At 38.2% G+C, this 13,395-nt stretch overlaps 2 protein-coding genes across 2 annotated transcripts; one reads left to right on the top strand and one right to left on the bottom strand.

Moving 5' to 3' along the window:
• Positions 1 to 475: 475 nt before the first annotated feature.
• On the top strand, positions 476 to 2,296 carry h3f3a (H3 histone, family 3A). The gene is made up of 4 exons (XM_043234018.1): positions 476 to 574; positions 1,430 to 1,570; positions 1,652 to 1,805; positions 1,913 to 2,296. The coding sequence occupies exons 2-4, from the start codon at positions 1,443 to 1,445 to the stop codon at positions 2,039 to 2,041; spliced, it is 411 nt and encodes a 136-aa protein (XP_043089953.1). The 5' UTR covers positions 476 to 574; positions 1,430 to 1,442; the 3' UTR covers positions 2,042 to 2,296.
• Positions 2,297 to 6,030: 3,734 nt separating this feature from the next.
• On the bottom strand, positions 6,031 to 12,451 carry gper1 (G protein-coupled estrogen receptor 1). Its single transcript, XM_043234014.1, has 2 exons — positions 12,189 to 12,451; positions 6,031 to 8,293 (listed from the first exon to the last, which is right to left on the bottom strand). Exon 2 carries the CDS (start codon positions 7,878 to 7,880, stop codon positions 6,819 to 6,821), a length of 1,062 nt encoding a protein of 353 aa, XP_043089949.1. The 5' UTR covers positions 7,881 to 8,293; positions 12,189 to 12,451; the 3' UTR covers positions 6,031 to 6,818.
• Between the last annotated feature and the right edge of the window lie 944 nt (positions 12,452 to 13,395).

The following is a 13,395-nucleotide window of genomic DNA, read 5'->3' as shown; positions in this document are numbered from 1 at the left end:
ATGCTTATATTTATTATTATTATTTCCGAGCGTGCAGCCTGCATACATGGCAACTTAACAGTTGTAGGATTTATAACTTTTTTTCTATAAGTTTGAAATCAATGCATCCCAGACAGTTTGCCGTCTACGATGTTTTTTTCTTTTTAATTTAAGCTCCGAGTATATATCACAAAAGCAACCGTTATCTATGTAAAATGCTGACATTTGGTGGAGAAAAAACGCAAACCACCACCGCTCGTTTTATCTCTTACAAATTGTGAGATCACCTAAATGTGAGACAGAATATGATACTCCTAATATTTACACCAGCGCCTGTTTAATCAAATCAATTTTTTTACATTTCAAATAAAAAAATATTACATTTTCAGTTACAGGACAAAATAAATATTCTAAAAGATAAATAAAGCGAAACCGAGTAGAGGAGGAGGCTGTAATCCGTTGAACCAATGAGATACGAAGACGTAAGGTGTGGGCGTTTCCAAGTGACGAGCCACAGAAATATATAAATAGAAGCCCAACCCTCATATTTTCAAATACGAGAGACATTAAGTGGGAGAGATCGTGGTTCAACGAGGTTTGTGCAAGTCAACTTTAAATTATTTGATCGGTATTTAGGCATTAGAGAGCAAAGGTTCACTTAGAGCTAACGTTAGTTTAAAATGAGATAATTTGCCGTTTTTAGAGTTGATCGGATTTTGCTGTCTCCTGTTTACTGATTAATCATACGCTGGCCAATTTGCACCTTTTATTAACTTCAGACGCACTTGGGCTTGAACGAAATTCATTTTAAACACCATGCGGCGTTTTTAGACGCGTTAACTTAAATGTGTGTTGTTTAGGCGGGCTTTGAAGCAGTGTGTGGCATCTGATAATTCCCTGCTGGTTTGTCAGTGTACGTTTTTGCCCGCCATTTTGGACAATGGTCTGTTCATCTTGTACTTGAAGAGGTCGAGTTGCCGATGTTGTGCCGAAAGCTGCATTCAAACAACTTTCCCTTGCGCCCCTGCACGTTTTACCGCCGTTTCTAAATTGCGCAACTGCAATATTTCTGACTGAAGGTGAGTTTTGTGGTGGGACGGTGTTTAAACATGCAGCGTTTGAGTGGCGAGACGTTTCTGCTGCAGATGGAGGCTGATTCTGGAGTCACAGTATAGCGTCTGATGCAAATATACGCATGATGTTTGGTTGCTTCCGAGGTCAGTCAGGCACGAGGTTTAGCAGTTTTATCGCTTAGTTTAAAACGCACCTAAGGTACTCTACGTTGTACTGCTCATAAACGAAAACTTGAGTTTATGCGGCTCTGGAACGGAAGTGGTAAACGCGAACGGCAAGACCCGGATGATACCGCCATTTTAAGTCCTAGTTTAAGTTTGTCGTTTGAAATCGGAAGAATATTGTATCTAAGTGTACGTTTTGTTCTTGATTCCAGAGACTGATAAACAATGGCTCGTACCAAGCAGACCGCGCGTAAATCAACTGGAGGAAAGGCGCCAAGAAAACAGCTGGCGACTAAAGCCGCTAGGAAGAGCGCGCCCTCTACTGGTGGAGTCAAGAAGCCCCACAGATACAGGTGAGCCCGAGATGCTGCTGTAACGAGACGCACGATAGGTGGGGTGATGATCGTGAAATGAATTTGCCCTGTCTGTTTCAGACCTGGAACTGTTGCTCTGAGAGAGATCCGTCGTTATCAGAAGTCAACGGAGTTGCTCATCCGCAAGTTGCCATTTCAGCGTCTGGTTCGAGAGATCGCACAGGACTTCAAAACTGATCTGAGGTTCCAGAGTGCAGCCATTGGTGCACTTCAGGTGTGTAGCTGTTATGGTTTGTGACTCTATGAATGTTTTCATAAAACAAACTGAAAGTTTCCTCAACGTAACTTTCTTTTTTTTTTTTTCTTATTTTAAATAATCAGGAAGCAAGTGAAGCCTACCTTGTCGGTTTGTTTGAGGACACTAACTTGTGTGCCATCCATGCCAAGAGAGTCACAATCATGCCCAAGGATATCCAGCTTGCAAGGCGAATCAGAGGAGAGAGGGCATAATTTTTAGTTTGTTTTTTTGTTTTTGTTTTTTATTTTAACTTTTAATGAGAAACACTCAAAGTAAAAGCAATGGATTTGTACATTGGAGTCATTTTGTAAAGCATTCCTTACAGACTCAGGTTTTTAAAGTGAGTGTCTAGATTTAACCATTGTAGAGCTCATTGTAAAGCGGCTTTAGTTGCATGCTTTAAAGTATTTATCACTTATCTTTTACATTGATCATTGGGTTGTAAATAAAATTACTCTACCTCAAAACAGTGTGCTTGTTCAGTCTCTCACTTCAGTTTGCTCTGGCTCAGGTTTTTAAAAGACCTATGTAATGCACAGAGTTATGTAAATCTTTTTGGTGGTTTATTCTTAGTTGAAACTGCCTGGTTTGTAGCTTGGAGACTTGGATTTTCGCCACAAGAGGGCACAGTGGTGTCAGTTTTGGCGCAATTGACTTAACAAGCTGTGATCAAATTGCATGTAGTTGTAATATGGTTTGTTGCATGTCATGTTACCGTAGCTGTATTGTTGACAATGACTATAGTGACTAATCATTTTATTGCACTAAATGGGATTAGAAGACAAACTTTTTTTTGGGATCCCCGTTTTCCATTTAAAGGAAGCTGTTGAACATTACTGGTAGTTACAAACGTCTTTAACGATACTGAACATATTTCACCTCTTAATCCTGACCAAAACAGTTGTCACATAAGTGTAAAAGTTTCATTAATCTCATTTGCAATATTTTAAGTTTGTTGTTGGCGTCCTCTTGTGTTCAGTGGGAAGGTTGCACATTTATCTAATATCCCTTTTTTTGTGATCTGCATTTCTTTGTAACTTGTCCTTAGCTCTGTAAAAGAGATGTAGCAACTTAACGGGACCTTCCTGGATAAATGAGTAAAAGTTAGTATTGCAGCTGCACACTCCTTTAGACTAAAAGCTCTATTTGAACATCTTGATGTTACCTAAGTTGCCCCTGTTTTTTTTTTTTCCTCAAGATTTTAATATGTAAATGTAATTGTGGGTAAGGTCTTTTATTCAAAGTCATTCACCTAAGCATATGCATTAATTCTCACTACTTTAATTACCTTTTGACAAAAGGCAGCCGCCCTTTGGTGCTGGATGCCGCAAGCCATACCTCGTTTTATAAGCATTCGGCTTATCGTTCTCTTACAAGCCGCAATATTTCTATGGCATTTTTATAGAACGCTCGTTATTTGGACCGATTCAGACTGGAGGAACTCGAATTTATTATAAAGTGTTCTTGAGGTTTGTATTGTTTGTGTGTGTGAACGCAGACGGGAAGCATGTAAACACTGGAAACCGTAAGACAGCATGAGTTCCGATAAACAGATTCATTAAACCGCATCAAAAGAGACAAATGGGACAAACGTATGCACTAGGACGCAATGACGTCAGGCCCCAGTCCCAGCTGCAGACACACACTCTTCTCACAGTCTCTGTCTCACCCTTTCTCCCTCACCTCTTGCTCTTTGTCTTTCTCAGAGTCGCCCCGTGTCTATTTATTTGTATTTATACAGATACGAAATTAACATGTTTTGTTTACTGTTTCCCAGGGGATTGTCTGTGGGGGTCCAGATTTCAGCTCCGTTATCTGTCTTCGTTTCACTTGTCTGTATCTTTCTGGGATGCTCACATCCTAAGGCTGTTCTCATCATGGATTCTCAAATCTCTGTTAGAGGCACGGTATTTTACTCGTGCCATATATAGATAGGACTGTCTGAGACGAGTCACTCTTCTGTTAATCTCTTAATATGCGGATTGTTTGTTAATTTTCCTGATCAGGTCCATACAAATTCATTAAAAGTTATTCAAACAATGCTTACATACTTTTCCCAGGCTGGGCCATTACAGCTGGAAAAACATTTATTGGTTTTGCCAGGCTGTCTTATTTTTATTTATTTATTTTCTTACTCGCAGACTCTGCCAGAACTACGTGTTCTTTTGCTCTGGTCTATATTAAACAAACTCAGTATATCAGCACCCATCACTCCATACTGACATATATTTGTTATTATCAGCAACAGTTGCATTACTTTAAAGACACCCGCTACGAAATACATTTTATCAACTGCATGTCAAAAACAAGCAAACGGTTTTTAGATCTAAAGGCATATTCTCCATTTATCTAAGTGTTGTCATGAGTCTCATCTTGTGTCTCTAGAGCAGTGTTATAGTATCATTTATATAATACAGTGTGCTAAATTAACTTTTTCTAGTCAATTACTACTACTAATTATTATCTATTTTATTTTTTTGTACTTTTAATAAGCAAGTTTTACGTTTGTTTTTTAATTTTAATCTAATATTTCTATTATATTTTATTTCTATTAACAAAAATAGTTTTAGTGAAAAATAACAGCACTGCTCCAAAATAAGTTTATGACTCACTCAGGACACATTAAGAAGAGATTTCAAAATCTCACCCCAACTTTTTTTAATCACATTTACAGTGCCCATATTATAGATTATATCATGCGTTTATTTTACCTTATTTGTTCAACGACTCCCAAAGGATTCGTTCAGTGTTTTTATTTAAAGCAGTGTTTGTGAGCTTTTAACTTTCTAAAAGCGGCACCTAGTGGCAAATAATGAATTTGCATTTTCATTCAGTCCAACGAAAAGACCAACAAGTGGGGGACAGTACTTTTTTAGAGCACATAACTTTATACACAGTGCACTTTCAGATTTAAAACTTTGTTTTCATTCGACTGCTGTGTCACACATTTTCAAAAATCCACAATAGAGGCACTTTTAAGACGTTTTTGACATAATTCTTTGATTATTTTTTTTTTTACACATATCCAGACTTTTTTACATTATAGTGTAGTATAATTTACATTAGATTCAGGATTATCATTGCCGCAATACAGTAATTAAAAAAGTAATAACTTAAAACAGCTTATCTCCAGACTGGAGACTGTATCGTCTCCAACAGGAACATATCCAATATGTAACTTTATTGGCTAAAATGTACCTGATTATGAAAGATGTCTACATTTTTATAATATGATGAAGCACAGTCTGGATTAGCTGTTTGTGCAGGCCAGTCAATTTCCTGTGCCATTTGTCATAGATAATAAACGATAAGTTATTTAAACCATTATTTTATTATACCGTACTGCGATCATCTAAGAGAGAAAATCCATTATGCAACAATATCCCCTCAACTGTAGTGAAGGCGTTTGGTCTAACTGATGGTGAACACTAGATCTTATTACAAAATTGACAGCCATGTTATATTTTATTGTGAAATGGGGCTATTTATTCATTCATTGCTTTTTCAGGCTCAAATGCATGACATAATGCTTAACCCAAATCATACTGAGCATTTCGTGTGCTCGACAAGAAAAGAAAAAAAAATCCCAAGACTAACTTTGAGATTATTTATTTGAATTCCTCATTTTCTTTTTATTTGTTTGTCTTTGTTCTGTTTTACTTGGGAAAAAGCCCTCAGACTGCCACTGTGTTTGTGAATAATTTGAGTCATATATTATTTTAGCCCTGGGCATGAGAGGGCTCTCTCTAGGGGAGATTATCAGCTTCCTGTTATCAAGATGCTCTTGTTATCATTTCGTAATCTTTTGTAATATCCGAATATGAAAATAGTGTACGTTCAAATTATACTTAAATCAACCTGACACATTTTGCACAGTGAAACAATAATTTAACACCCATACAGTCTCTAAACTAATTAGACCTTTTTGTAATTACTCGGTCCTTGTTTTTGTTGGCAGAGTGCACTCATGAGAAAGCGAGAGGAATGGAAATGCAACAAACGAAGGGTTCAAGAGTATGAGGATCAAGTAAACAGCAGCGCTGGACGCAGCACTTCTAAAGTCTTGAATAATGTGTTTATATCTTGCTATGCTGCCTGCACACCACCTGCCCACTTACTCCAACTTCAAGGAAACAGGAGCCAACACCTGGGTTTAGTGTCGCTAACACTTGTCCAAATGAGCAGTAATCCACCAAATATGTTTGCATTGAACTGAATTTACTTTAATGTTTCCCTAATGATGTTTTTGTGTAAACCTAGAGAGGCAGCACATGAAGTTTACATTCTGAGACATTAGTACTGCTTACAGAATCTCTAAAATTGGCTGGGAGTGAATCTTACACAAGACCCTGTTGAAACAAAGAAAACAGCATATGCTGGTTAGGTATGTTTTGAAGCATGGCAGCTCATGACCAAGTAAGGACCAGCTTAAACCTGCTCAAACCGGCTGCCATGCTTCAAAACATACCCAACCTGCCTACTGTGTTTTTTTTTTGTTTGTTTTTTTTTCGACAGGGGACTCTCACGTTTTTTGCATCCCCTCTCAGTGAAGATGTTTGCAATGAAAAAATCCTACAAAAATGTGCATTTATTAAGTCTTAAAACAGAACAGATCAAGTTTCAATAACATTCATATATAAACTGGAGAATATATAGCAGTGACGGGTCGCAGGTGCTTCCATGACTTTATTTGTTCCCTTAAAATGGACTCTGAGAATATCATCCTATAAAAGTCATCATTGCTATCCTATTATTTCGATTATCTGTAAAAGGCCGCCTTAGACCAAGCTCTGCATCTGTGTTTTATAATCCACGTCATCAGCAGGTGATTCACCCTGGATAATCCTTGTTTCGCTCAGCCAACAATAAGAACTTGGCAGCGTTCACGGCATCGTTAACCCAAGGATCTCTCTCTCTCTCTCTCTGTCAATTCACGATCAAGTTCTGGAAGCGAGACAACTTCAGGGACTGCAGGTTGCCACACCTGCCCTACACTTCGGACTCGCTCCTGACAGGGATGTGCAAATCCAGGGTGTGATTACAGAAGCGGTAGACCACAGACCAGCTGGCTTTCCTCTTAATGAAGAGCCGCAGCTTGTCTCTGAAAGTCTCCCCAAGGAAGCTGTAAATGATCGGGTTGAGGCAGCTATTGGAGAACGCAGCAAGGTTGACAATGTGTCCGGTCAAGGGGTAGTCGTGCCACAACGTGGTGTCGCTGCGTTTCGACGGGTCGGCCGTGCCTTGGAGCAGCTGGATGCTAATGAAGACATTCTCAGGCAGCCAGCAAATAAAGAACACTAGCACCACCACCACGATCATGCGCAGGGCCTTCTGTCGGCGCGGCCACAGTCCTCTGTGCTTCTGGGCACGCATGAGGATGCGGACGATCAGGGAATAGCACAGGCCGATGATGGAGAAGGGCACCAGGAATCCGATCGTCACCTCGAGCCACTGGATCTCAAAGACGTTGGCGAAGCAGAAGTGCACCTCGCCGGTGTGTTGGGTCTGCACGATAGTGAAAGGAAGCAGAGTCGCCAGGATGGAGGCCATCCAGATGAGGCTGCAACTGAGTTTGGCGTGCTGCATGGTGCGCAGCGGACTGCTGCTCATAGAGCTAGCCAGAGCAATGTATCGGTCGAAACTCATCCACGTTAGGAAGAAGATGCTGCTGTACATGTTCACCTGGAGGAACAGCGACATGAAAGTACAGAGGACGGCATAGTCATAGTACTTCTCGTTGAGATTGAAGACCTCGATGAGCGAGTCTGCCACCAGAATAAGGTCCGCCACAGCCAGGTTGACGAAGTACAGATCAGGGATGGTCATCTTGTCCCTGTGGTTGAGGTTGACCACCAAAATGAGGATGTTCCCAATGAAGCCAATGGGGAACAGGAATATGGTGTACAGGCAGGAGAGAAACAAGCCGATGATGTAAAACTCATAGGTGTCTACGCTTTCTTTCACATCTGTTAGGTTGAAGTCATACGAAGCATTGAACCGCTCAGTGCCATTTACATAAATCTGAATCACAGTGGTAGTCTGCACTTCCATACTGGCCAAGTCTCTGTTTCAGATGCTGTGAATGGTGCTACATACTTCATTTGTGTCAGAGCCTAGTTCGCCTTGTAGAGAGCATCCTTCATTGAGCCTCCATTCGCATTCTGACGGTTGTTTACAAGCGAACGCTCAAGGTTTGATAGATTCCACCCAGACAGATTCACCTCTGGAGATGCAGCCAGGGTAGAGGACCTCCATTTTCAGGGCGGTCTCTCAGCTATGGAGGCTGCCTGGGCTTGTGTGATCCATGGCACCAATACCAAAAGTCTCCTTAGGGACTGAGCTTTCTTTTTTTCTTTTGCACACTTTGCTCTTCAAATGCGTTCAATGCAGTGCAATCTGGTCTCCTCCAGTCCATGAGCATGATTTTTTTATTTAGTCCACCAATGACACTACCACTGTGACACCTGAACAAGAGAGAGAGAAATAAGGAAAATAATATCTAAAGGACTTTTAGATAAAAAGTGTAATATCTAAACTTATATTGACATTATTATTTAAGATGACAGTTTAACCTAGAATAAACATTCTGTCATTATTTATTCACCCTCATTCCAAACTTGTCAGACTACCTTATTGACTGACAGCTCTCCTGTCTCTATTTTGAGAAAAATCAGGAATAACTGCAGAGGCTTTGTGTAAAGATGATGGCTACTGTAATTTTATACCAAAAATGTCAACATGCATATTCTCATAGATTACACAAAGTTAATAAAAACTTTGAAATGCAAACTCAGAATATGACACAGGCCTTTCGTCTGCAACCTATTCTTTATGCAATCCAGAATGGGAACACAGCTGAAAAGTTTGTTTGAGCTGTGTCCTCTAATTTACAGACGTGCATTTATATATTCTCTTCAGCCTGAGGCATCACTACTGGTGTGAAAATGCTTTTACATTTACCAAAATCAAACAAGCAAGCCCAGACCAGATTGATAAAATCTTGGTGGAGTGTTCTGCCCAACTCAATTTGATTAGCCGATTAGCTCTAAATGTCTTAAAACACATTATTCTACATATATACCCTCAAACTCTAGCAATCTCTATTCTAATTTATTAGTTTGTTTTTTTTAAATGACAGTTATTTTAAATGACATTCCCAGAATTCCCTGCATTGCATTGAATTAGATTTTTTTCTTTGAAATAGCTATGTTTGTTCTTAGTTTTTTCTTCTCAGTTATGTTTATTAGGGCTGTATGTTACATTTAATGCTATTGCGTATTTCAGTTTAAACAATGCCATTAAGTGCTTGTGTAAATGACACTGAGCACCTTCTATATATATGTTCATATTTAAAACCTGCTTGTGATGGGTTTATCATGTGACTTTATCATCACCACCTGCATTTGGTGGTGTATTTCAAATGTACAAAACAAATTTGGGGACTTAGGTTGGTACATTAACATTATATCAGTTAATAAAATTACGGCATTTAACTTAAAACCGTAAAACCTAAAATGTTCTTACCATATTTTTTACGGTCCATTTCCGGCAACCACACTTGAAGTTTTTTACTGTAAAATTTACAGATTTATTTTACAGTATAAATTTATAAAACACTTTGAGGTGAATCCTCACTTTAATGTATTATGATAAATATTCACCTTAAGTACCGAGTGTATACAAGCTTATTAAAATGCAATGTCTTAAACAGATGCATTGAAGCACCCTGAGGTGTCAGACCCATGTGCTAAACTCACAACTATTAAACAGCAAAAAGGCGCACTGTAGAACTGCTTCATAGGGAATTTTTTTTTTTTTTTTTTGATTTTGGAGAGATAGATTGTCCAAAATAGTGAACTGTAAAGACGTTTCACTGACAGAGTTACTGGTCGTCAAAAGGTAATAGAATCCCATTATATTACTAATTTCAGATTAATATGCCACAGTATCATGTATGTCATGAAAAATACATTAAATTAAAATAAAACACTAATTATGCAACAGTTACCATTTGGAAAGAATATGTAACATTTAGATACGGATGGATTAGATGGATTAATCCAAAGTAATTTCATAAACAAATGCAAGAATGATCTTAATGAGTAAAAAAGTGTGGCAGAAAAAAATAACCCTCAATGAGCAATTAGGGCAAATCTGACTTTTCACTTCCTACATAGATGAACTACGCCTTTCTCAAATATAATTCCCCAGAGCCAAATTTAAATGTGCATAATTTTATTCACACTGAACACTGTATCAGTTTTGTAGTGAGAAAGATTTTAATAAAGTCTGTGTGACCTGTATGGACTCAAAATACTTTAACCTTTAAAAGAATCATCCCTAATTAAATTCAACTGATCGGCACACAGAAGAAAAGTCTACCAATTGCAGCTAGCTTTCCAAAATTAGTCTACTTATTTTCGGTGGTTTGTAGATGGCTTATTAGGAGCATTAAGGTTGGGATATTTGGACACTGTAAATGGTTTTGACAATCATGCACAGTGCAATCAAATGCAATCTCCACCTTTTCCACAGTTTGCAATATGAAAATATCTGTTAATAATTGTATATATGAGCATAATATTTGTTTGGCACATCAAGTGCTTATTAAACTAAACAATTATAAACTAACAGCATTATGTAAGGCTTCCTTTGTTTTAGAAATACTATAAGCACGACTGTGAGAGTCTGAGCCTGTAGCTATAATTCATTCTCAACTGCAGACCTCATCACTGCATAATAGATACTGGAACATTTGTTATCGCCTAAAATTACATCTCCTTCAAAAGACCCTCTAGCACAATATAATTTCCCAAAAGGGAATCTGCACATTTACTCACAGATGCAAGATGACACCGGCAATTTATCAGTATATTAGTGATGGAGTAGACACATCAACAAAAGACGAGCACACGCGCACCAAGATAATTGAAAGGCTCATTTAGAAAGTGAGAGAGAGAGAGACTGTTATGTTAATGTCTCTCTTCCAGGAGAAATCACTGTGCGTTCTCAACTATTTGAAATCTCTGCCATTCATTTGTAAAAATTTGGTGGGATAGAAGACTTTTTAAAGATTTTTTTCCCCTCCCTTTGCTGAAAGACCATCTTACACTAGAATGAATTTGCATGACGTTCCAGGCTGGTTTATTCTGGTTCGTGGTGCTTTGGTGCTGGTCTTGCGCAGGTGCCCCAGCATCTCCACGCTATTAGTGACAAAATATGACAGGTGAAGCTGCTCAACCAGCAGTCTTTCTGGTGAAGCTGGTTAACTAATATAATAATAGTTTTGTTGGTTAAAATCGGTCATATTCTGTTTGGGTTCTGACAGACAGCATGGCCATTTCAATACCTCAAAGACATACTTAGCATTCGAGTATCAGGTTGATATTTTATGACTTTTTATGACCACATTTTATGATAAATGATTATATATAAACTGAAAAAGCTATTTGGGGACTGTTAAAACCCACATATAAAACAAATACAATGAATTTTAACATGACATGCTATGGCAGTTAAGCGCAAAGCAATATTACATTATTTTTGTTGTTCATAAATGTACTATATTTTTGTATTAATGTCCTATTTTTAGTTTTCATTTTACTTATTTTTTTAAATATAGCGATTTTGTTGCATGCTTTTGTCATTCTCATTATGTTTAATATTTATTATTAGCTTTATTTTGTTTCAGTTTTATAAATTTTAGTTATTCAGCTTCAACATTTCAACAAACAAATTTTTTTATTATTATAATTGATTTAATCTTTTTATTTTGGTTTATATTTCTTATATAATAAGTATATTTTTTCGAATAGTTTTAGTTAAAATAACAACCCTGACACAGAAGTACGTTTCTAACATTTTACTTGGATTAGTTTTATTGTATTTTCCAGAAGGAAACAACAGCGTGGGTATTATATTGCAAAAATTACTCTTATAAGTTTCTTCATAGAGCATTGTGAACATTAAACAAATGTCTGTTATGGGTTCCAAGTGCCACGTGAAATTATCTTCTAAAATGAGCATTTTCATCAGTCTCCTATATTTATGTTTACTTATTTAACTTTAATTGCATAGAAAATCATTGTTATCAGAGTAACATTACTGAACATAAAAAAAGGAGCCTGATAAAAATGCTCATTCTAAAAAAAAAATCTCAGACGTCACTTAGTGGCTTTCGCATCTGAACTCTTCATATTGGCACAAATCTTTCTAGCTGTTGTGGTCTTTACAACTGGGTTTGTCCCACAAGTTAACTTATTCTCTATCTAAGCTATTCTGCGACTCATTGACATTTCTCAAAAGTATTATTTACGAATACAATCCATGAATAGAAAATAATAGTCAAAAGTCACTCACTTTATTCACAAGGGCTTGTGATGCAGTCAGTGTAAAGTTGCAGCAGATGTGTAATTCCTTTACCGGGACAAGATCCACTGTCTGCGCCACCTACTGTTACAAGACAACTCGCTGCTGTCAGGGAGAAGGTCCAGACAGGAATATCACTACAGCTTCCTTTCTTTGTGGCCACTAGTTCACTAGCCACCCCTCTACCTCCTCCTCCTCCTCCTCTCTCTTTCTCTCTCTCTCTCGCTCTCTCTCTCTGCTCTGACTTTCCTCAGCATGGCCACACGCATGTGGACAGCATCAATAGCATGAGACCCACCAATGACAGTTACTTAGCACAGGACATATGGCTGCTGTCGCGACTCATTTCATCTCCGTTTCAACCACGGAGACATGCGTGACACCAGCGCTCATTAGTCTAATTGCAGTTCAAAGAATGACGAAGATTTCACAAGGGCAGGTTGCTTTAAATGCTCCAGAGCTGGGATGAGACGTCCCTGATGCAGCGACTCGGATCATGAATAACTGAGTGGATTTAATGACCCTGGTCAGGGTTAAAGATGATGTAAAGTGCTCTTACAGAAGCAAGATGCAAATAAATATCTTTACACAGCGTTGAAATAATTGTCATGCTAAATAAACAAACGGAAAAGCGCTGTTTTATGAATACAGAGGATGCGATCTGTACTGTTTAGTGCCAAATCCTAAGGGATGGTTTCACATCTGTGTCATTTCTGTTCAAACATCAATGAAAGAATGTCAAATATGCATAATAAGATTGTACGTGAGAAGCTGATCATTTGGTTGTGCGGTACGATGTTAGAAGGTGAGTCGATGCGACCCATTGTTTGGAGAATGGGGGGCAGCAAAGCTTTTGTCGGCCTTGAGATTACTGAGTCACAAACTATTATGCTTGTAATTCGTTTTTCTGAACAGGGATGGATTCTGTTCACCTTATCAGCCTCTCTGTGTCAAGATGGGTTTACAGAAAGCTCGAGGGCTCTTTTATGTACCGTCAACGGCGTCTTCAAAGAGCTTTGTGTAGAACATCCTGAAGTCAATGAATCCCTGTCAGGCTGTCTGTAATGAGTGTCCCACAGAAAGAACATTTCAGACTAGTACATCAACAAATATTGAACTATAGAAACTCATAAAAGCATTGGGAGGTGCACAAATATGATATCTGTCTTGCTCAGTGCCACATTTGTAGATTCGATTG

Source organism: Puntigrus tetrazona, chromosome 3 (assembly GCF_018831695.1).
Source record: "Puntigrus tetrazona isolate hp1 chromosome 3, ASM1883169v1, whole genome shotgun sequence".
Taxonomy (NCBI): Eukaryota; Metazoa; Chordata; class Actinopteri; order Cypriniformes; family Cyprinidae; genus Puntigrus; species Puntigrus tetrazona.
This window is presented reverse-complemented; position numbering and strand designations above follow the sequence as displayed.